This window comes from Bufo gargarizans, chromosome 6, assembly GCF_014858855.1.
Source record: "Bufo gargarizans isolate SCDJY-AF-19 chromosome 6, ASM1485885v1, whole genome shotgun sequence".
Lineage (NCBI taxonomy): Eukaryota > Metazoa > Chordata > Amphibia > Anura > Bufonidae > Bufo > Bufo gargarizans.
The window spans coordinates 92,986,561-93,011,035 of NC_058085.1; the positions used below are offsets into that span (position 1 = coordinate 92,986,561).

At 44.0% G+C, this 24,475-nt stretch overlaps 1 protein-coding gene across 4 annotated transcripts in view; it reads right to left on the reverse strand.

Annotated features, from left to right (window-relative positions):
• CBFA2T2 (CBFA2/RUNX1 partner transcriptional co-repressor 2) overlaps positions 1-19,718 on the reverse strand; it is a 36,450-nt gene extending 16,732 nt beyond the window's left edge. Inside the window, exons 1-2 of one of the 4 annotated variants that reach the window (XM_044298413.1) lie at positions 19,590-19,706; positions 1,837-1,944 (exon numbers count right to left, since the gene is read on the reverse strand). In XM_044298413.1, the coding sequence (XP_044154348.1) occupies positions 1,837-1,944; positions 19,590-19,617 (136 nt within the window). In that variant the 5' untranslated portion in view covers positions 19,618-19,706. Of the gene's footprint in view, positions 1-1,836; positions 1,945-2,474; positions 2,605-19,589 lie in introns of those variants that run through there. The other 3 variants (XM_044298415.1, XM_044298414.1, XM_044298417.1) reach the window with 3 other exon arrangements.
• Between the last annotated feature and the right edge of the window lie 4,757 nt (positions 19,719-24,475).

Consider the following 24,475-nt stretch of genomic DNA (forward strand, 5'->3'; position numbering starts at 1 on the left):
GGGGCAATGGCACCATTAGTTTAGATAGGTAGGGTTTTCTCCCCCCATTTTCTGTTGTTTCCCCCCTTTCCCGCTCTTTATTTCAGATTTACCTCAAAGAACAAGTTATGGACCGGTTCCAGCTTGTTTACCCAGGCTCTTCTCAAGCACTTGTAGCTCCGTTTCTGATTGGAGGACGCCGTTGCTGGGGGAGAATTCCTGTCCCTGATTTGTTGTCCTGCATACGGCAGGAAAACATTTGCCTTTAAATTGTGGGGTTTGGCGGCGCTTCTGGGCCAGTTGAAGAAAACCAGATCGTCGCCCCGCCCTCCCTCCCCATTTACTTTCTTTTTACCTGTCGCTTGATTTATTTCGGTAATTAACTGACGATTTCTGATGGTTTGTTAATTTATGAAGCATGATGATTTAAATTATTTATTTATTATGGATTTACCCTTAATAAAGCATTGCGGCCATTTTATTCCAATGGAGAAGTTTTTGTGTGTTTATTATTAGTTTTAAGTTATGGCAAGCTTAAAGCGTGCCATTTGCCTCCATGCAAGCAGTTACTAAAACAGGCATTTCACTGTATGTGCACATGTATGAGATCGTAATATATTACAGGAGAATAAAAATAATAATAATTCCAGGTGTCTTCATGGTTGACTATCATGGGACAACTTTCTAGCTTCTGAAGAAAACCAAGCAGAGTGGCACGGCACAGCGGTTGCTTGGTCCAATGCTGATCAGTTATTGCTGGCACATCCTGGCAACTCGCCACCATCATCTGACCTGTGACAACCCCTTTAAAGGGGTTATCCCATGATTAATGTAAAAAATCATACAGACATCATATAGTACATGACAATCTCTTTCTAATAAAGCTGGAACCAGCCCTGTACCTCACATGGATCCAGAGATCTCCCCATTAATTGCTCTGCTAGATTTATATCAAGTTGAAAGTTAAAGGGGAGTGTTTTTCCTGCTGCAGCTAAGGGGGCGTGTCCATGCTCTCCCTATCATAGCTCAGGAGGCAGTTGAAGGATGAAACTGAGCATGTGCGACCATCTCAGTGAGTAGGACAAAGAAATAAGAAAAGTAGCAAAGAGCAGGTGGCGCTATATAGATACATTTTATTGAATGAAATTACAAAAGAATTCAGATCCAGGTGCTGGTTTGAAACTTGTAGAATATATTTTGTGGAACTACCCCTTTAACAGTTGCTGTTTTCAATATAGTAATGTGTTATAAAAATGCCCAGTAATGTGCCACCATAGAAGTGGTGAAACGAGCCAAGGATGACCTGAAGTCCCCAACATGGCACACTGATGAATATGTCACACGCTTCAAAACAATGAGATTTTTGTCATCTGTCAGAAAAGTGTCTGTCCTGGGGGGGGGGGGGGGGGGGGGTAAAATGAAAGCAAAATTATTATTAGAAAATTCTCTTATTAATACAGGGCCTTATGCACAGGACGATATATAGATTTTGCTGTCCACAATTTGCAGATTCCCTAAATACATATAGCGTCCGCCTTGCATTCTTTTTTTTTGCAGACCCATACCATCGTGTGCATTCATATGTCAGTACTGCAAAAAGATAGAATATGTAGACCACGGACCCAAAAGTTAATGGATAGGCAAAACATTTATAAATAAGTGGTTGGCATTATCTCAGGGATCCGTGTTTTTGAGGACTGCAAGGCGGACACGCTAGTGGGCACAAGGCCTAAGTCACACAGAACAGACAGTACGCGCCCACGTCTGGTCCTTATGAGGAACCAAAACCTCTTCTCCCATAAAAGTTCCACTGAATATATGGAAATTAACACTTTCTTTGCTCTGGGTCATACTCACAGGCATCTAGGAAGCTGAGATGAAGGGGGTTGTTTGCCAGGATCCTTGTGGGCACTGGCGATTTTCTTTCCCTGACTAAAATATGACTGGGAATCACATTTTTAACCCCTATTAGACAAACAAAAAACCAAAAAATGTCAGTTGTTTGTGTGAAGTGGGGAGAGGGAGGTAGTGGGGTTAATGTTAGTCACAGTCCTGCTTGTTCAGGTTTTGAGAGGCTATAAATATGTATGTATAGATAGATAGATCCGCCACTACCAGTCCTTCTACCGTATACTGCAGCTACACACATATACAGTCGTTACAAGGAACATAAAGCAAGGGCGCCTTAATGTATGTCTGTGTCCATCACAGCGGCGAGTGGATTATCATTGATCTGAGCAAATAGAAAACCAATTACATCAAAAAAAATCTCCGCTCAATACACCAAATTTCACCCCCATAACCAAAGCTGTTAACAAGACGCGCTCTCAAATACGCAACACTTTTAATTGTCGCGGCTGTCTTAAGACACGCCGTTAACCCTTTACGCCACGTCTTAAAAAATATCTGCAGTAAGGATAGGATTTATCGATCCGTATTCAAGGGCACAGGGAGGGAGCAGAGGGGGGGAGCGCACTGAAACGCAGGCGACTTACCGTCTGGGATCTGCGGGTGTGGAATTTTTAAATAGGAGATTTTCTTGGGTTGAGTTGAGTGGGACACCCCTCCGCCCCTGCCTGTGTTTAACACATCTGTGATTCCTCAGCGTTTTTTGGAAGAAGCAGGACTGTTCTGGCGCAGATGGACTGCAGATGTGTTGTCAAACTGAATTATCCCCCCCCCCCCCTCTCTCTTCTGCCACGGAGAGAGACACCCCCTCCTGTCTATATCTGCCTGGTGCTCTCACTCGCTCTGTTACTAGGGCTTTCTGCATTTCTATGTCACTAGATATACACCTACCGCTGGCTCAGAGCCAATCGAACTGGAAGTCCTTAATATACGCAGGCCGGGTGCACAAGCGGGGGCATTTCCTGGCCAAAAGCATCGCATGCTGGGCAGGCAGAGAGAAGACCACAAAACTGTGTGCCGCTACTATACCCAACAGTACACTGCAGAGCAAAGGAAGAATTACTTCCATCCTTCTAGATTTATCTGAAACTTCAGTGCCTACAAAAAGGGAAACTTTTTTGAAAGCAATTTTTTTTCTTTGATTTTTTTTACATTTATATTACTTAAATACAATTTATTTTTTATTTTTTTACATTTCTATGAGGCCGCCAATATGCCGAAATCTGTACCATGTACCTATAGGTCCATTTCGGTACCAACTGGCCAATGACTAACGATGGTCAAAAGCTTCTAGGTCACCAACAGGGGTGTAGCAGTAGCAATGGCAGTGGGCCCTAGTGCCAGAGGGGACCCAAACTGCCCCTTTGATACATAAGAAACCAGTGTTATAAATACCACATGGTACAGATTTCGGCATATTAGGGGCCCAGGAGGTTCATGTTACACTAACGCCTTTGTAAATGTGTTTACACTAATCGGTAAAGTCGTACAACTTCAATAGCTATCGGCTGACATTGTTTTCCCTCCCCCCAGCCACATGCACACTTGGATTAGCCAAGAGTGCCTGTTTTCAAAGGGGAAAGGGTGGTAGGTGGCTGCCAGACACCTCTGGTGGAGGTTTATCTCCCATGAGAACAAAAGGGTCAGGCATGCAAAATTCAACATGCCAGATCCTTCTTTCCCCAACAGAGAATTGGGACATCCCCATACACATCAGACAGTCAGCCGGCCCCTTCCAAAATCTGCAGGTTCAGCCAAGGTATGTAAGGGTACCTCCAAAATCAAAGCAAGCATACCGCCATGTAGGATATGTGCCTTGAACACAGCCATACTTCTCATGTGAAAATACACTGCTCTAAGGCTTATTGCACATGAACGCGTGTGCTCCGTGGCCGTATTGCAGACCGCATTTGCGGATCCGCATAACACGGGCACCGTTCCGTGTGCATTGAAGTGAATGGGTCCGCAAATCCAGAGAAACGGAAGAACTACAGAGAGCTTCCATGGGGTTTCGTCCCGTACTTCCGTTCCGCAAAAAGATAGAACATGTCCTATCTTTTTTGTGGAACGGGCGGATCGCAGACCCATAAAAGTGAATGCGTCCGCGATCTGCTGCGGCTGCCCCATGGTGGGTGTTCATGCATTGCAGCCCGCAATTTGTGGGCCGCTGCACGGCCACGGGGCGCACACGTTCATGTGCAAAAGGCCTAAGGCAGCATGAAGCGCACGGCATCATAGCAACCAATGACGCCGTGCGCTCCTGATGTCAGCAGAATGCCAGGCCGGGATACCACAGACCGCTCACGTCCGTGTTCCACGGCCGTGTGCATTCGGCCTAATCCTGAGGAATGCTTCTTTTTATTTTCATGCAAATTAGGTTTTTGGTGCACCATGGGTGGGGACATTTCATTTGGTGTACCTGGTTTCTAGGGTTGCCAACTAGAATTTTTTTTTTTCTGGATAACTTATCACAAAATCACGGACACCTAACATTTTTTACGGAACTACTGAAAAACCATAATGAACGATAAAGAAGATAAAGTAATACATGTCTATAGCTCAAGATACTGATAAGAATTCACTACCAGCATAAAATGCTGATAATTGCAAATTAAAATGTTCATCTAGTACCACCAGCATAAAAAAAAAAAAAAAAAAGTTGCCTATTTTTACAGACTGTCTAGAAATTTCTGGACAGTTGGCAACCCTGCTGGTTCCCCTGTTTCGTCACTACCGGCTCTGAAATCTCAGGGAATGTCAATCAAACAAGAAGAGAAGACCTTGGCGATGTTATCATGGAGCAAGGGTGCACCAAACTGAGTAGCCCCATCCACGGTGCACCAAAAACCTTATTTGCATAAAAAAGAATTTCTCGTGATTAGAGGAGCGTATTTTCACAAGAAAGGTATGGTTGTGTTTCGGGGCATCTACCCTACATGGTGGTAGGTTTACTCTGAAACTAATTTTGGAGGTAACACACTCCCTGTACGAACTCTTGATATTCTTATCTTCTATCTATCATAAAATGAAACATGCCGGATCCTCCACAAAGTGAGATGACAATCCGGTTGGCACCATTCACATTAGGTTGACAACTAATCCAAGGACAATAACTGCACTGGTCAGAATTTATCCAATGTTTATCTAATGTATATCGTTAGGCTCAGATGCATCAATTAACAGCAGTGGTGATCATTCATCCCCCATACCGAGGCAAGGATCTATATGGCTATTGCCCCTTCTCAGTGATCAGAAAATGATTGTGGATCGGCCTGTGTAAATGGGCCTTAACAGAGTCACATAACTTAGTCCTTATGATACATTTCTCCTAATCAAAGCTTCGTCTGCCCAGGAAAAAGAAATCTAATCTAATCTTTAGTGAGCTGTTGACAGCTATGACCCATGACTTGATGGAACATGCATGCTACTTCACTAGAGGAGGGAGAGGAGATAACCAGCCCTCAGACATCTCTGGAACCTGTCAGATTCAGATGTTGCAGAGCATTTTTGAGGAGCAAGTGAGGAGCAACTGACAGCTTTGCAAGATCTAATGGATTCCAAACTTTTGAGTTTTTCTGGTGAATCTGATGATAAAATGCATACATTTGCTTAATTTAATACTGTATAGCAAAATTTGGTTGAAACCAACCTTGAAGCCTATTTTACGTTCAATACCCCAATTCCGTTGAGACAATTTCCACTAAAATAACTGAAAATAGCTTGCAGGCCTTGTCCTTCACTGACCACATATGAGTGATTATGTCTCACAGCTGGCGTCCTCCTGGAACTACTCATCCATAGACATTGGATATATACAGAAATCCCCATGGATATCCATGAAGGAGAGCATGTACACAAACACTTACCTCCCACTCAGATATAGCAATGAGTAAAAACTCTGAGACATACATAACCTAAGTGTTGTAAGAAGTCTTAATAGGGAACCCCTAGACTTTGTGTGGGACCCTACTACACGTTAGTATGCCCAAGATTTCATACATGCTTTTTTCTTGAGGCCTTAGGGTGGCTCATGAGACCAAAGTTGGCAGAAACCACCAATAGGGGTTGTGCTAACTACCTCCCAAAACAGATGTCAGAGGAAGAAGAATCGGCCGTGTTGGGTTTCAACAGGCTTGATCCTGTGTTCTCATGTGTGATAATCTGCCGCCAAAGGAGCCTGAACTCTGCTTATTATCCATTTTCTAGTGAGTTACTCACTAAAAACTTTGCAATCTTTCCAAATTGTATGGAGGTCTCTCAAAAATGTGGTAGGCACCAGAGGTTGCAACCCATTCCACATGCAGCAAAGTCCAAGGTTATCTTTACTGTCCCTGCACATGCACTCACCTGGTCCTAAACAGTCTGTGAATATCTTTCTTGCTTTCTCTCAGGGTTAGGGTCCATTCACACGTCCGTAGAATGGGTCTGCATCTGTTCCGCAATTCTGCGGAATGGGTGCGGACCCATTCATTCTCAATGGGGACGGAAAGGATGCGGACAGCACACATTGTGCTGTCCGTATTCGAATTTCCGGTCCGCGGCTCCGTACTTCCGGTAAAAATAGAACATGTTCTATTTTTGTCCGCAATAGCGGACAAGAATAGGCATTTCTATAGGCGTGCCGACCCGGTGTATTGCGTATCCGCAATACACTACGGACGTATGAATAGACCCTTAGGGTGCATTCACACGAATATGTGAAGGCTGCGCCCATGTTGCAAACTGCAAACCGCGGACCCACAAAACATGGACACCGGCCACATGCACCCCGCATCACGGTATGAACCCATTGAGTCCATGATCTGCAAGGTTCGGCGAAAGATAGGACATATTCTATCTTTTGAGGTGCAGAGGTATGGACCTGAAAGCACATGGAAACACATGGAAGTCCTTCCGTCTGTTTCGGGGTCTGTGTCTCCGTGCCGTAAAAGACAGAACAAGTCCTATCTTTTACAATGCAGGGTGCACACGGCCAGTGCCCATGTTTTGTGGATCCGTGGTTTGATGTTGACAACACATGGCCATCACATGTTCGTGTGAATGCACCCTTAAAAGTCGGCACAGTAGCTTTTTCTTTGGCAGCTTCTATAAAACATGAATTCCATTCTCCTGGAGAACAGATTCTCTTCCTTCACACAGGCTTCAGCCAGATTCAAAAGAATCTGCCACCAACCACAGGCAGAACCAGACTGACTCTAAACTAGCCAAAAACTAACCAGACAGGGGCGTGACTAGCACATCACCCTGGCAACCACACCACGAGGCTGCCAGATACACCATTTCCTTGCCCATACTCACCGATGTGGGATAGACAGTGCCTGAAACAAATGACATTAACCCTTTTAACAATAATTTCCCCTTGCAGTTATCTTCTGGGGCACGGCAAAGGCACCCTTACTAGGTAGATCATTTCTAGTACTCGGTTATTTATATATTCCCCGTTTCTAGACCACCATCGTAGTCTATAATGGGATGGTGCTCTTCGGCACATTAAATATTTATTTGTTTTCTTTTCTTTGTCCATTCATATGACGGCATTAGAAGCGGTATCTCTATGTACGCTGTAATGCTAAAGCGGTATCTTTTTTCTTTAGAAGAACCCAATTAACTTTGCAGATACACATTACTCAGACCCCCAGACCTTTTATCATCTAGAATTAAAAATAAAATAAAAAATGTATTCTTGACTACGGTTCTTCTGCGTCTGTTATTTGACTTTCACTGTGGATAAAGCTCAGATGGAATTAAGATATCCAGCGTTTGATTTCTGTGATATCCTGTTAAAAGCTTCCCATGACCACAGACCCTACAGCCATTAATTGTTCCCCCCCAGAAGGGAGCAGAGAGTGAGGTTTTGCTTGCATTCCAGAGGAGCGGCCTGCGGCTCCAGGATGTCTGATGGAGACTGAGCGGCTCCCAGCTATTCATTTCACAAGGAAATCAGCCACCCACCTCCGTTACACAGCATGTCATTACTACACAGCCCCAGGGGCAGAGGTGGGCCATACCATGTGTGCACTGTATAGGGGTCAGCATGGACGTGCTACTTGTATATATACAAATGTCATCCCACCAGAAAAAAGTAACCGACCCAAATTCTGCGTCGCCACCGCAAGAGTGAGGACCACTTATAATGACAAGTTTCAGCTGCAGTCTTACAATTTCTTCAATGAAGAGGTAGAGGCCAGGCTGCAAATATGGCTACCATCCATCACGTGTGATCCTTGTAAATAGCATTATGCGCCCCTCTATACATGCGTTCTTGGCTGGTTTGACCAACATTTATCTTATTTGTATGGCTAGCTTTAGATTCTTACGTGTGGATGTATTAGGCCTCATGCACACAAACGGACATTTTGTCTGCGGGTTTGCACATAGACCCATTCATTTCTATGGTTCTGCAAAAAAAAAAAAAAGAGCAGACAAGACACGGCTGTCCGCAACCATATGCCTGTCCCGCGAATTATAGATTATTATATGTCCTATTCTTGTCCATTTTGCAGACAAGAATAGTCATTTCTATAAATGAGACTGGGAAAATGCAGCCTGCACATGGAAGGCGGCCATATTTTGTGGATCCACGGTTTGCAGACCGCAAAACAGATACAGTTGTGTGTATGAGGCCTTACAGCATGCTAACCACTGTGAATAAGGCCAACCAAGAAACTGCATAGTCTTTAACTTTTTGATTACTGCAGTGGTGTCCATATGCCACACATGACCGCTGCAGCCATACATTGTGCCATATAAAGCCTCATGCACACAAACGTATTTTCTTTCCATGTCTGTTCCGTTTTTTACGGACAAGGATAGTACTGTTCTATTAGGGCAAGCTGTTCTATTCCGCAAAATACGGAATGCACACGGACGTCATCCGTATTTTTTGCGGACCGCAAAATACATACGGTCGTGTGTATAAGGTCTAAGACTGAGGCCAGAGATTGGTTGAGGCGGTCACGCACGGAATGAGGGAGGTCACTGCTGCAGCCAAAAACATGATGTCATGGCCGCAGCAGTGGGGAGGATCGTAGAGGCGGCGCTGGAGCAGAGGGGTTCAACTTAAACCTAACACTTTTGTCTTGGAAAGCTGCTCCAGTTTTCCTTCTCCACCTTCCTACTCGAGTGAGACTGCGACTTTTTTTGTGACTTTAAAAAAAAGTCTCAATGGTAAATCTAGAGTGAAACTCATTAACATAGCTAATCACACCCACATTACAAAACATTTTTGAGCCCTATATTGCAACTTTTTGAAGCCAGAATTGTGGAGTGAAGGAATGATAAAATTAGGGCCAGGGAGTTTATTATTTTAATACTTTTCCTATATTTTTTTTTGTACCTCAGACAACCCCTTTAAGAGTGGAGATGCAGAGATGTACATTGGCCAACAGGACCCAATGCTGGCACATGGCGATGTGACTTCCCGACTGTGGGCATAAAACATCGGAGCACAACTATTGACTGTTGCCATTGCACTTTGGCCCTGTAGTCTGAGGGGGTCACCAGTGATATAAATGCCATGTGATATTTGGGGCTGTAGGTTCAAGTACACAACAAGTCTCAAAACTGGTGTAAAGGAAAACTGGTTTAGTTGCCCTTAGCAACCAATCAGATTCCTCCTTTCATTTTTAAAATGAGCTCTGAAAAATGAAAGATGGAATCTGATTGGTTGCTGTGGACAACTAAGCCAGTTTTCCTTTACACCAGTTTTGATAAATCTCCCAATCCCATATCAACAAACAGCAATATAATATATTAGTTATCAAACACCTGCCTTTCAGCTGAATGATTATCCACTAATAATTAATAGAGTAGCGGGAATGATAAATTTCTTGCACTAGCCCCGCAGCCTCCACTCTGCTGTATACACTGTACTGCCATTGTGTATTATACATATCGCTCTAACGTGAATAACTTTGTGATAAACAAAGATGGCTTCCTCCTGTGAAAATCCCATGCCCCTGCAGGTTGAGCAATCTTAGGTAATAGAAATCTGTATTTTCCCATTTTGACCCATCAGTGCACTAATCCTGAGGTAAATAAGCCATTAGTATGAGCAGAAGTGAACTGGGGCCATAGAGAGCCGTCTTTGTGTGCTGCGGCCACATCAGTAAGTAAGCTAATAGGCGGCTTTCTGCAAAGCACTCTGGGAGGGGTCATTAGCCGCACAAAGACCGCTCATTCCATGAAGGAAATGTTTTGTCACCCAGCTGAGGGGCTGTTAACATATAAATACAGGGCTGCGTCTATTCACAAAACTCTGCATCTGCCTCAAATAAAATTCTATTTCCGAAGGGAAAAGAAAGGACATATGGAGGGCAGGGATAAGATGCAGATGGAGATACAGGATTTCCTCCATCCACAGGATAGGAGATTTAGTCCCATCTTCCAGATCTTGCTGTCTGATAGCAGCGAAGGGGTTAATCACTTACCGCACATCCCCCACAGTCCAGCCCAAGGTAACCTGGACACCTGGTGGGAAGCGCTGAAGGGAGTCCCAGGTGCTGTAGAAGTAACACACCTGCTAGGTCACCTACACACCTGGCGGCTCCCACACCCACAGGCATTGTCACTGTGCCATAGAGTGACAGCCCGTCAGCAGCTTGTAGATATATTATTTAGTCAGTGACTGCACCCACATTCAAATCATTAGGGTGCATTTATATGAGGAGCTCTAGAAATTACTGCAAAAATGGACTCATATAAATACACCCTGAAAGCATTCAAAGACAAACTATAATAGAGAGAGAGAGAGAAAGAGAAAAGAGATAAAGAGAGCAAAAGAGATAAAGTGAGAACAGAGGAGGGGAGATGGAGGAGGAAAGAGAGAAAAAAGAGGGAGAGGAAAAAAAGAGAAATGAGAGGAATTGATGACAGACGGGGGAGAGGACAGAAGAGAGAAGAGAGAGAAGAGAGAGAAATGAGAGGGAGAGACAAAGAAAAGAGGAAAAAGTGGGAACAGAAAGAAAAGACGAGAGAGGAGTGAAAAAAGAGAGAAATAGAGAGAGAAGAGAGCAAGAGAAAAAAAGAGAAAAGAAGAGCGTAAGGCGAAGAGAAAGAAAAGATAAAGAGAGCAAAAGAGAGAAAGTGAGAACAGACGAGGAGGGGAGATGGAGGAGGAGAGAGAAAAAAAGATGGAGAGAAAAAAAAAAAAATGAGATAAAAAGATAAATAAGATAAATTGATGACAGACAGGGGCGAGGAGAGAGAAGAGATAGAGACAAGGCAAAAAAGAAAAAGTGGGAATAGACTGAAGAGAGGAGAAAGGAGTATACAGAAAATGGAGAGAAAAGAGAGGGAGAGGGAAAAGAGATATCAGAGAGAGAAAGGAGAGAAAACAGAAAGACAGAATAAGAGAGAGAGAAAGAAAAGAAAATGAGAACAGACAAAGAGAGGAGGGAGAGGGAGGAGAGAGGAGCTAAAAGAGAAAAGAGACAGAGAGAAGAGAAAAAAAAAGAAAAAAGACAGAGAAACTGAAGAGAGGGAGAAAGAAACTAGAAAGAGAAACCAGAAGATAGAAAAAAGGTAGAGAAAAGAAAGTGAGAACAGGCAGAAGAGGAGAGAGGAAGTAGAGAAAGGAAAGAGCAAAATAGGAAAGAGAGAGGATAGAAAAAAAATAGAAAAGAGAGAGAAAATAGAGAGAATGGATTCTGTCCTCACTTGCTAATATTCACATCACTGAAACATATTCTGAAGGAGGGGTTGGGGGGTCAGGACTGTAGACAGTCGCTCATCCATAAGGACCCCTGCCTCATCTCGACTACACCCGGCTCTTGTCTTCTTCTGTGGATGTCTTGATCCTCCTTGGCCCCTCCACAACCTGACAGATGGCTACCATCCTGTCTCCGGCTGATGGATTTTTGGGATTTATATAATAATACACTGTCTATTGAAAAGTTCTGCAACTTTTACTGAAGACTGACATTTCATACGCCAGTCTTAATACATTTGCCCTAACTCATTCCTACAGACTTTGCTAAGAGGGCATCTGAACCCCCTAGTGCCCAGCCTGTTTTGGGCTTTGTGACCAAGCAATTGTTTTCATTTTTTCATCTTGTTTTTTTTTTGCAGGACAAGTTGTAATTTTGGGGTACACGTAACCTACTGAATAGCTTTTATTACCTCTTTCTGGGGGGGCGGGGGGGCACTGAGTGAGTTTTTCACTGAACTTTTATGATAAGTTATATTACGTTCACTTTTCAGCATAAATAACGTGATAATTTTCAAAGTCACTACAATTACAGTAGTTTAACTACTTTTGCATAATAAAACCCCTCCTTTCCCCTCCTTTAAAAAATAAAAATAAAACGTATCGCTACATTCCCCATCATTTTTTTTATTTTCCTTTATACTGAGCTGTGTGGGGGCTTACTTTTTGAGGGACGACATGTACCTTTTATTGGTATCATTTTAGGGGTAAATAACACTTTTTGATCGCTTTTTATTCCGTTTTTTGGTGACGAATAAGGCTACTTTCACACTAGCATTTTTGCTGGATCCGGCAGAGTTCAGCAAAAACGCTTCCGTTACTGATAATACAACCATCTCTGCATCCGTTATGAATGGATCCGGTTGTATTATCTTTAACATACCCAAGACGGATCAGTCATGAACTCCATTGAAAGTCAATGGGGGACAGATCCGTTTTCTATTGTGGCAGATTGTGCCAGAGAAAACTGATCCGTCCCTATTGACTTGCATTGTGGGTCCTGCATCCCAGGACGGAAAGCAAACCGCAGCATGCTGTGGTTTTCTCTCTGGTATGAGATGGGAAGGAGCATTTTGGAGCATTCCGTTCTGTTCAGGTACGTTTTGTCCCCATTGACAATGAATGGGGGAAAAACAGAAGCGTTTTTTTTCTGGTATTGAGACCCTATGGCAGATCTCAATACCGGAAAATATTAACGCTAGTGTGAAAGTAGCCTAAGCAAAAAAACAGCTATTCTGTTTTTTGTTTTGTTTTTTTGCGATAATTGTGTAGTAAAGCAAATCCAAATATGTCAAGGGGACTTTATTTTTGCAGTTTTTTCCATTGAGAGAAAAAAATTTAAATGGGAAAAAAAGAGATTTTGAAAACTTTATTTAACTTTTATTCATTATAATTTATTGGTTCTACAAGGGGACTTTCACATGCGATCCTCTGATCACTTCTATAATACACTGTGCTGTTTAAGGGTACTTTCACACTAGCGTTTTTCTTTTCCGGCATAGAGTTCCGTCACAGGGGCTCTATACCGGAAAAGAACTGATCAGGCATATCCCCATGCATTCTGAATGGAGAGTAATCCGTTCAGTTTGCATCAGGATGTCTTCAGTTCAGTCGTTTTGACTGATCAGGCAAAAGAGAAAACCGTAGCATGCTACGGTTTTTTCTCCGGCGAAAAAAACTGAAGACATGCCTGAACGCCGGATCCGGCATTTTTTCCCATAGGAATGTATTAGCGCCGGATCCGGCATTCAGAATACCGGAATGCCGGATCCGTCGTTCCGGCATGCGCATGCGCAGATCGGTAAAAATGCGGAAAAATGTACAAGACGGATCCGTCGGTCCGCATGACAAGCGGAGAGACGGATCCGTCCTTGCAATGCATTTGTGAGACGGATCCGCATCCGGATCCGTCTCACAAATGCTTTCAGGCAGCAGCAGATCGGCGGATCCGGCGGCCAGTTCCGACGACGGAACTGCCCGCCGGATCACACTGCCGCAAGTGTGAAAGTAGCCTAAGCAGTACAGTGTATTATACTGTCTGGCGCAGCCCTGAGAGGCAATCACTGAGGGCAGGCCTGGGAGCCTTCATTAGGCCTCATTCGTGGTGGTGCCAATGTCTGACAGAAGTAGCCCCCTCCCTCCAAACCAGTTAGATACACAAATCGCTATTGACTGCAGCATCTAAGGGGTTAAACGGCCCAGATCAGTGCCTCTGCTGATCCGGGCCATTAGAGCAGTTGCCTGGCTATCATGGGAGAGCTTTGGTCATGCTCTCTGGTGACTAGGTCACAATAAAAAGTCAGCCGCTTAGCATAAGGCCTATTACTGATCGCTGCAAAAAGGCATATAAGGTAAATAAATTTGTCAGATCTTGTGCCGTTCATGTGCCAGAAACTGAGCTCTACCTTAGCTAGGGGCTGGCATGCATTTCATTATTAACTCTCACAAGTTCTCTGGCTAAAATTATGTTAAATGTGTTGGGCAGGGGAAGGTCCTGTCCCTTAATGAAAGGCTCTGCCTACTTTAAAAAAAACTGGCATACGGTTTTAGTACATATGCTAATATTGTATACGTTAGATAAAGGACAGCTGATCCCCGATGGCAAATGTTGCGGGAATAATGGCAGATGCCAGGGGAATAAAGGATGGCCAGGCATGTCGGTTCAACAGAGGAGTCTGGTGGCACCTTATTCCCCTCTTCCCATTGTGGGAATCCTGGAGGTAAAACCGTCACCTGGAGAATGTGGTCCCTTCTCCTCGGTGCGCACTCCACAAAGTCTATCTCTCTCCATTGTAGTTTGTAGGAGATGCTGAAACAGCCATTCCCCATAAACCACTAAATCCATGCATGACCATCTATCCTCATCTACTCCTTTCTGGATGACCACACAGGGATCAGGAGCTGCAGGCTGTAGGGCCCTGGTTTAGAGGCAATGGGTTTGCCCATGCGCTAGTAGTGGGATCTCCTACCCAAAACTACATATATTCCCCCTCCACATACGTATCCATGCTCAGTGGCATAACCAGAAATGGCTGGGCCCCAAAGCAAATTTTTGAACCCCACCACCCAAGCAATTTCTTCGCAATCCCCTCATCCCGTGCAACCCCCACTTGTGCTGTTGGTCAAGAACACTCTCTCAGACCAGGTTCGACAACCGCTCCATCCGTTCTCTACACGTATATACTGTATGTCATGTCACCGTATAAAATGTCATTGTATAATATTGTTGAGGGGACCCTGGCAATAAAATGTTTTAGTCCTCCTCCTGGGTTGGTCCCATCTGAGTTTGGGCCCCATAGCAGCCACTTCCCCGGCCACACATTCATGCTAATTATCAATGGCAAGAGATGGAAAAGCCTGTGCAGACCTTTGGTGGAGGCCTACCTTCTACTAAGACAAAAGGATCAGGCCTTGAAATAAAAAAAATGTCTCCATCCATTATCCCCCGACATCACCTGTTAAAGGAGAGTCGGGAGTACCCTCTCATATTAGACAGTCTTCTGGTCCTGCCAAATCGGTGGGTTAATCTGAAGTATATGGGGGCCATAAAGGGCTAATAACCATATAAATCATATCCCGAATATAATGCCCACAGACGTCCACATTCCCCACCCATTCCGCTATGTCCCCCCAATGAATAAAAAGAAATCACAGCCATATCACAGGGGTATTCTGCAAAAATTATAGAAATACGGGGGGTTATTTATTAAGACCAGCATTTTAGATGCCGGTCTTAATACCCCTTGCGCTGGCGCACAATGCGCCGGCCTCTACATAACTTCAGCATATCCCTTGCTGGCGTAGATTTAGACCATTTTCTGTGCCTAAAACATACGTAAAAAATCATAAATGAGATGGGCCTACCGGACGGTCCCCTTTCCTGCCATGTGCCCTTTTTTTTTAGACCTGGCCTGAGCAGGGAAAAGTCACAGATTGCGGCGCAAATCTACGACAGATGTACACCACAAAGTAAATGACGCCCATGGTTCCTGGCAGAGGCACCCATAGTACACTCTGTATACTGCCGTACACACACAGTTGCCATGGGCAGGAGGCCTAATAGCAGCACTATTATCCTGTGTGAACTAGGCCTAAAGTAGTCCAAGTCCTTAGAGACCAATGTTTTAGGAGTCCAGGTAGAAGGAACTAATTAAGGAAGATATTTATACAAATCATTCCCTAGAAAGCTTGGAGCCTGAGGTAAAATCTGGCAGCTAGACTGTCTGGCTCCAGAGATGTATTATAACTAGCATGAATCTCCTCTACCTGCACACATGTGCCTTACATATGTGTATAACCACAACCATATGTACGCGCGCTCACACACAAAACTAAAAGAGTTCCCTTTAAAGAACAAAAACACTACTTCAAGAATATGTCTATTTATATGCAGGCGCGCTGTCTGTCTAATCAATGGAGTCTCGGACGTTAATCTATAGCAGCTGCTCTAAGAGACGGGCTGGCTCTGTGAAACCTCACACACCATAACATAAGCCAGGCCTGGACCCCGATCATGTCCACTGAGAATTGACGACTCAATAGTCCATCCCCTCGGCTTCCTGTCAAATGCTTGTTTTCTGTGGAGAATATTGCTTTCTAGAGGACATGGCGGTCACCTCTCCTGATATCTCGTAACTAACAAATAACAATTCTGGAGCATCTATAGTTATCACTCTTTGCTGTGCCTTTCCTTTATTATTCCTGCTAAAAGTTATGAATTAATTTCTAGCAGTTTGCAATGAAGGTGCAGATGAGTGTTACCAACTGGGAGGGTGTCTCTGCACAGATAGGATACTATCAAAGGGGACCCCCCCCCCCCCAACTGGACCTTTATTGCAAACTGCTAGCAATTCATTCATAACAGGAATAGTAAAGGAACTGCACAACAGAGTAAAAAAAAAAATAGATTCTCCAGAATTGTTATTACCAGGTAGTAGTTACTAAGGGCTCTTTCACACTTGCGTTCTTTTCTTCCGGCATAGAGTTCCGTCGTCGCGGCTCTATGCCGGAAGAATCCTGATCAGTTTTATCCTAATGCATTCTGAATGGAGAGAAATCCGTTCAGGATGCATCAGGATGTCTTCAGTTCCGGAACGGAACGTTTTTTGACCGGAGAAAATACCGCAGCATGCTGCGCTTTTTGCTCCGGCCAAAAATCCTGAAGACTTGCCGCAAGGCCGGATCCGGAATGAATGCCCATTGAAAGGCATTGATCCGGATCCGGCCTTAAGCTAAACGTCGTTTCGGCGCATTGCCGGATCCGACGTTTAGCTTTTTCTGAATGGTTACCATGGCTGCCGGGACGCTAAAGTCCTGGCAGCCATGGTAAAGTGTAGTGGGGAGCGGGGGAGCAGCATACTTAAGGGCCGCAAAAAAAATGGAACGGACACGGAAACTAGATACGTTCGTGTGCATGAACCCTTTGTATTGCTGTTTTTTTTTTTTTAACCTTGCTTATTTCACTGTACACAAATGGAGATATATGTGAGCAGTTATTTGTTACATCGCTCTAAATAGGTATAAATTGGAGCATACATACAGAACACATACGCAGGAATCCACTCCCGTATATATGTGGATATATAAATAATCCCTCTTTATGAAAACCTCATATTATTACAGATGGATATATTAATGGTTAAAGGTGCAGGCCCCAAACCACCATCAAGTGTCCCCCATGACATAAATTCCTGTACAATGGTCTGAGAGTTCATCCTTGTCATAGGGATGGTCCGTGGAACATCAACACCCATGAAGCTTAGAGATAACAAGTCTCCATAGCTGGACTCATGCAGCCGGGGCAAGCTCCCGACTGGTAGGTTATTCAATGTTCTGGCCTCAAAAACATATCTCCCCTTGCAAACTGTAGCTGCAGTTTCCAGGATCAGCAGTTCTAGAATGGAAATTGGATTATAAGGGAACGTCTATAGGGGACGCAACATATCTGCCAGGATTCTGCTGCAGCAAAATCCGCATCAAATGGTGCAAAAATAGTACACCAGGAGAGGTGTGGAGTGGGCTCGGCATGCATGTTGGTACCTGCATTCCCTGGATTTAATGGTGGCCATTTTGGCACCAAAGATGACAAACGTTAAGGTGGGCCCAGCATGCATGTGGAACCTACACTCCCTGAATTGTATGGTAGCCGTCATGGCACATAGCAGGTAGAATTTAGTGGGTTTTTTATTTTTTTACTCCAGATGAATGGACTGTCATAAAGGGGCCTAATTTATGACAAGGCCTGCGCTTTATCATAAATGAAGTGCATCCTCTGGCGGAGCAGGGGGGCATCAAAGACTGGCATAAAATGCTGGACTTTGTTCAAGAACCCCATCCTGTTGGATTCACTCCAAGCTTCAAAAACTGCATATGTGATTTGTGCCTAAACCCCATAACCAGAACCTCCAGCCTGTGACATCACTATAAGGCCTCCTGCACACGAACGTATGTATTTTGCGGTCTGCAAAAAATATGGATGACGTCCGTGTGCATTCCGTAGTTTGCGGAACGGAAAAGCTGGCCCCTAATAGAACAGTCCTATCCTTGTCCGTAATTCGGACAATAATAGGACATGTTCTTTTTTTTTGGCGGAATGGAAATACAGACAAACGGAAACGGAATGCACTCAGAGTACTTTCCGTTTTTTGCAGACCTATTGAAATGAATGGTTCCGTATACGGTCCGCAAAAAAAAAAGAAAAACGGAATGGACACAGAGAGCCTAAGAACTTCGGCACCAGCCCTTTAGTATTTGGCTACACAACGATTTTGTGCAATACATGTCAGGCGCCCAAGTCTTGGGATAAAATGAATGGGGTTGAAACACGACTCCCACGTTTGCCACGACTTAGAGTCTAGAATCTGGGGTTGCAGCAAACCTGCAACCTGATTAATTTCTATGGCTGCTCTGCTACACTTCAATACTTGGACGCGTGACCCCAAAATCGCTATGTAGCCGAAACCTTCCTACTATTTTGGGAACTGCCATCACTGAAATGTAAATACGATGAAGTATAGAAGGCACGATCTGGCCCATACACAGCAACCAAAAAAGGATAGACCCAGTGCTACTGTGTACATAGGCCAGACCTTCCCGCTACACTGTATATGGCGGGTACATTTTATGGCGAGATAAACAGAACACCCAGCGGAGACATAATATTTATAGTACGGGGCACGGGCTAGTACTAACATACCATATATACACACGTGACACACAGCAACCACTCACCCTTACCACAAGCCATCAGATGAGCCTCCTGCAAGAACATCTGTCCACTCAGCAACAGTTTGGAGTCAACGCAGATACCATTAAAGTCAACATGCCATAGGTGAAGATGGAGGGGACCAATACATTACCTCCATCAAAGGATTGTCCAATGAAACAATACATGGCGCGATATTCCCAAGAAAAAGAAGCGTTCAGCATGGTCTGATCGAGTTCTTATAGGCACATCTACAATTTAGTATTCACAATCTGATCATAACAACCATGGTTATTCAATCTTCTAAATCTTGCTCTAAATATCTTCTCACCCTCCACCGTGCGCGGTCTTAACATGTTCAGTACCACAATATCAAACATACATATGTATAGGTGACGTGTGCATCAGAGTTTTAACCTCTTAGCAGCCAAGACCCTGGACACAGCATCTGAACATCCCCATATAGCGTTTGTAATGTCATCACCAAGGATGTTAGGCAATCTATGACCTAACGCATCCATGTCCGAACTACAGCAGTGATAACCCCTTCACAACCAATGCTGATCTCCAGCCAGAAAAGTGACATCAATGTTTATAGCAATATATCTAGAGAGTTCTTTAAGAATGTTCTCTGGAAGCTGCTCCTTCTAAAAGCAAAGAGTTAATACAGAGTCCACCCTGAATAAGGGCTCCCACCATCTGCAGGGTTTAAAATTTTTAACACTATCATTTCCAGAACGCACAGCTTAGTAAGTCCCACCAACAAGTGACAATGAAGACCATGGTACTTACACTGGAATGATCCTGGGATTCCAACCATCTTATATATCCTCTTAGGAAGACTCTGTACTCTGTACCCTCCTGCGACAGCTCCGTACCACACAGGAGGTTACAGGGCCTCTGCTGGAGGATAGGGGGCTGGGAAGAAGACAAGGAAAAGGGGGCAGGGAGCTCATACTCCTTCCCAGCTACTAGGGTGGACCTGCTCCTCAACAGGAAACACCTCCCTCATAGTACATAGCATTACATGTCCACATAGCTGAGCTCCTCTACTGGCTGCATGGCAGAAAACAAGGCTGATTTATCATATACTTTACAAAAGACAGAAAAACTGTAACATAAATATGATTTCACATACCATAAAGCACCTGAAGAATTTAGACCCTCTGAACCTCTTTCAAAGTGACCATAGGAGAAATAGAGAATCGTCATCATTATGATGTATTTGTATAGTTTGTCCTGTCCAGCAAATCTACAGCCATGCTATGGCCATTTTTGGCTCCAACTTTTTAGACACTAAGCCCATGGAGATTCTCATAAAAGTGGGTGTCTGCTTCAGATGCCCAGAGTGCCAGCTGAGGCCCTTGCTTCAGATGTCCCTGAGAATGTCAGCCACAGATGGAACCCAGCTTACACTTAACTCTTTCCTGGCTGGCGGATATCAGGCTGCATTGTGTGGTGTTGCAGGTACTCTGTTAGCCTCTCTATAGGGCTACTACATACTACCTTTTGGCTGGCTTCACATGTAGGAAGTAGGGATGATCGAACTACTGTTTTCAAGGTTCGGGTTATCTAAGAATTCCATTATGGATTTTATTCCACGGACCATAACTTATGGTCCGTGGTAGCAGAATCCATAATGAAATAACCCAAACCCGAACCTTGTACGACGAACTTGAAAACAGAATTTCTCTCATCCCTAGTGAGGAGTCATTTATCAAACATTTTTATGCCAGTCTTTGACAGCCTCTACCGGAGGATGCTCCCAATTTATGACTGGCGAGGATGGTGTAAAAATGTTGCATGCACCTAGGTGCGGATCATCTACACAAGCTTTGGTCCTGTCCAGAACTAAAAGAATATTGGAATGGTATTGATAATTTTCTTATTCATAAATTGAAGCTTCAGTTTCCTTTTAAGGTAGAATGTTTGATACTGAGTGATCTTTCTAAGTTAAGCAGTAGAGTTGAGCGAGCATGCTCTGCGCTACATCTCCTGTATAACGTTACCTGCGCTACATCTCCTGTATAACGTTAGCGCTTGCTAAATATCTGTGACATTCATTCAGTCTAATGTTTTCACCGCTGGTGATAGCAACATTACCTGCACTACATCTCCTGTATAACGTTTACACATCCTAAATATCCGTGACATTCAGTGTAATTTATTTGCGCATACACTTACAAAACCTGCCCTACTGTACGTGACATACTTGCAAGCATATATACCATTTAATATGCTGAAGGCGAGCAGTAAGGGACGGGGAAGTGACCACGCTGCTGATGGTGCACGCAGAGGCCGTGGCCCTGGACGCAGTAAAAACTGTGCCTGCTGGTAGATCACAAGAAACACACTCATCCACGATATCGAGCTTCATGTCCCAGTTTGCAGGACGGCGCAGGACACCACTCTTGAAGTCAAACCAGTGCGACCAGGTGGTTGGTTGGAATGCAGCAGATAATGCTTCCAGTCGGTTAAGCACTAGTGATGAGCAGCAGGGGCAATATTCGAATTTGCGATATGTTGCGAATATTTTGTAGAATATTCATCATATTCGAGAATTCGAAATTATACAGGGAGTGCAGAATTATTAGGCAAATGAGTATTTTGACCACATCATCCTCTTTATGCATGTTGTCTTACTCCAAGCTGTATAGGCTCGAAAGCCTACTACCAATTAAGCATATTAGGTGATGTGCATCTCTGTAATGAGAAGGGGTGTGGTCTAATGACATCAACACCCTATATCAGGTGTGCATAATTATTAGGCAACTTCCTTTCCTTTGGCAAAATGGGTCAAAAGAAGGTCTTGACAGGCTCAGAAAAGTCAAAAATAGTGAGATATCTTGCAGAGGGATGCAGCACTCTTAAAATTGCAAAGCTTCTGAAGCGTGATCATCGAACAATCAAGCGTTTCATTCAAAATAGTCAACAGGGTCGCAAGAAGCGTGTGGAAAAACCAAGGCGCAAAATAACTGCCCATGAACTTAGAAAAGTCAAGCGTGCAGCTGCCAAGATGCCACTTGCCACCAGTTTGGCCATATTTCAGAGCTGCAACATCACTGGAGTGCCCAAAAGCACAAGGTGTGCAATACTCAGAGACATGGCCAAGGTAAGAAAGGCTGAAAGACGACCACCACTGAACAAGACACACAAGCTGAAACGTCAAGACTGGGCCAAGAAATATCTCAAGACTGATTTTTCTAAGGTTTTATGGACTGATGAAATGAGAGTGAGTCTTGATGGGCAAGATGGATGGGCCCGTGGCTGGATTGGTAAAGGGCAGAGAGCTCCAGTCCGACTCAGACGCCAGCAAGGTGGAGGTGGAGTATTGGTTTGGGCTGGTATCATCAAAGATGAGCTTGTGGGGCCTTTTCGGGTTGAGGATGGAGTCAAGCTCAACTCCCAGTCCTACTGCCAGTTTCTGGAAGACACCTTCTTCAAGCAGTGGTACAGGAAGAAGTCTGCATCCTTCAAGAAAAACATGATTTTCATGCAGGACAATGCTCCATCACACGCGTCCAAGTACTCCACAGCGTGGCTGGCAAGAAAGGGTATAAAAGAAGAAAATCTAATGACATGGCCTCCTTGTTCACCTGATCTGAACCCCATTGAGAACCTGTGGTCCATCATCAAATGTGAGATTTACAAGGAGGGAAAACAGTACACCTCTCTGAACAGTGTCTGGGAGGCTGTGGTTGCTGCTGCACGCAATGTTGATGGTGAACAGATCAAAACACTGACAGAATCCATGGATGGCAGGCTTTTGAGTGTCCTTGCAAAGAAAGGTGGCTATATTGGTCACCGATTTGTTTTTGTTTTGTTTTTGAATGTCAGAAATGTATATTTGTGAATGTTGAGATGTTATATTGGTTTCACTGGTAAAAATAAATAATTGAAATGGGTATATATTTGTTTTTTGTTAAGTTGCCTAATAATTATGCACAGTAATAGTCACCTGCACACACAGATATCCCCTAAAATAGCTAAAACTAAAAACAAACTAAAAACTACTTCCAAAAATATTCAGCTTTGATATTAATGAGTTTTTTGGGTTCATTGAGAACATGGTTGTTGTTCAATAATAAAATTAATCCTCAAAAATACAACTTGCCTAATAATTCTGCACTCCCTGTATTCTTGATTGCGAAAATTGGCAATGTAATATTCGCGTAATGCGCGCAAAATACAGGCGTGGGTCACTTATGCTACATTTTCAAGCTGGTATGAGTTTCCTGAGACTGGAGAAAATGGTTGGCACGGCAGAACATTAGAATATCTTTATATGCAGATAGAGTGCGCCAATATATTTGCGCTTGCGAATTTTCGGCAATTAATGATGCGCATATCCTTTAGCAATACGTGCTACTTGTGACATCACAGCACTATGTCTGTAGCATGTATGTATGGACAGCAGAACCTATCACACTGCCTAACACCCTGCACTGGAACCAGCTACACTATAGATCAATGTAACCTACAGACTATCTCCCCCTAACTATCTGAATTATATATATAAGTTAACTGTCTAATGTAATATGTAATACAACAAAGCACAGAGCACAGCAATGACACTGCTGTCTCTTTCATAACTGCAATAAACTTTAGAAAATAGCTGCTAGGGAGGTTCTTATATAGTAAGGGGTAGGCAACTTTTATATTGGTTGTGAGGCATGTTTCTAAGCTGTGACAAAGCCTTCTCATTGGCCCACAAGCTAGAAGAAGGGAGGGATGATCACCTGATGTGTATTGTGTTAAAAAAACAAACAAAAAAAACTAATATTCGATTTTACGAATATATAGCGCTATATTCTAAATATTCGCGAATTCTCTAAGGGCTGATATTCACGATCAACACTATTAAGCACCACCCTGTCTTCCACAAAGTCCAGTCTCAGTAGCCAAGAGTCTGGTCAACAGAATCCTCACCCTGATCCTCCTTCCTCCCACCATGGAGAGTCTTGGCAAACAAGTGATCCCACACTCGGATATTCCGAGGAGCTCTTTTCATCGCCATTCCTTGATTTGGCCCTCTCGCCACGTCTGCTTGAAGAGGGACGTGAGGAGATCTTGTGCACGGATTCCCAAACTCTTGAGCATCCACAGTCAGAAAAAGATGACGGTAGGGAACGGCAATTAGTGTTTCATGAGGTGGATGATGATGATAAGACACAATTGCCAATAAGTCAACGGCAATTACTGTCTCAAGAGGTTCATGATGAGGATGAGACACAGTTGTCAATAAGTGAGGTTCTTGTTAGGTCAACAAGTCAGGAGGATGACCAGAGTGAGGAAGTAGAAGAGGAGGTGGAGGACAATAAAATCACTGACCACACCTGGGAAGGAGGCAAGCTGAGCGAGGACAGCAGTACAGAGGGGGAGGGATCCGCAGCACCGCAACAGGCTGGAAGAGGCAGTGGGGTGGCAAAAGGGAGAAGGCCCGCAACTGTTCCCTGAAGCACCCTTTGCGGAAATCTCCCTTGCCAAGGGGTAGGTGAACTGCGGTCTGGCGCTTTTTTGAGGAAAGTGCGGACGATAAAAGAATTGTCATTTGCAACCTATGCCGTAACAAAATGAGTAGGGGCGTGAACACTAGCGACCTCACCAACCCCAGCATGATCCGCCACATGGCATCAAAGCACCCTAATAGGTGGGACAAACGCCTGGGTCCACAATCA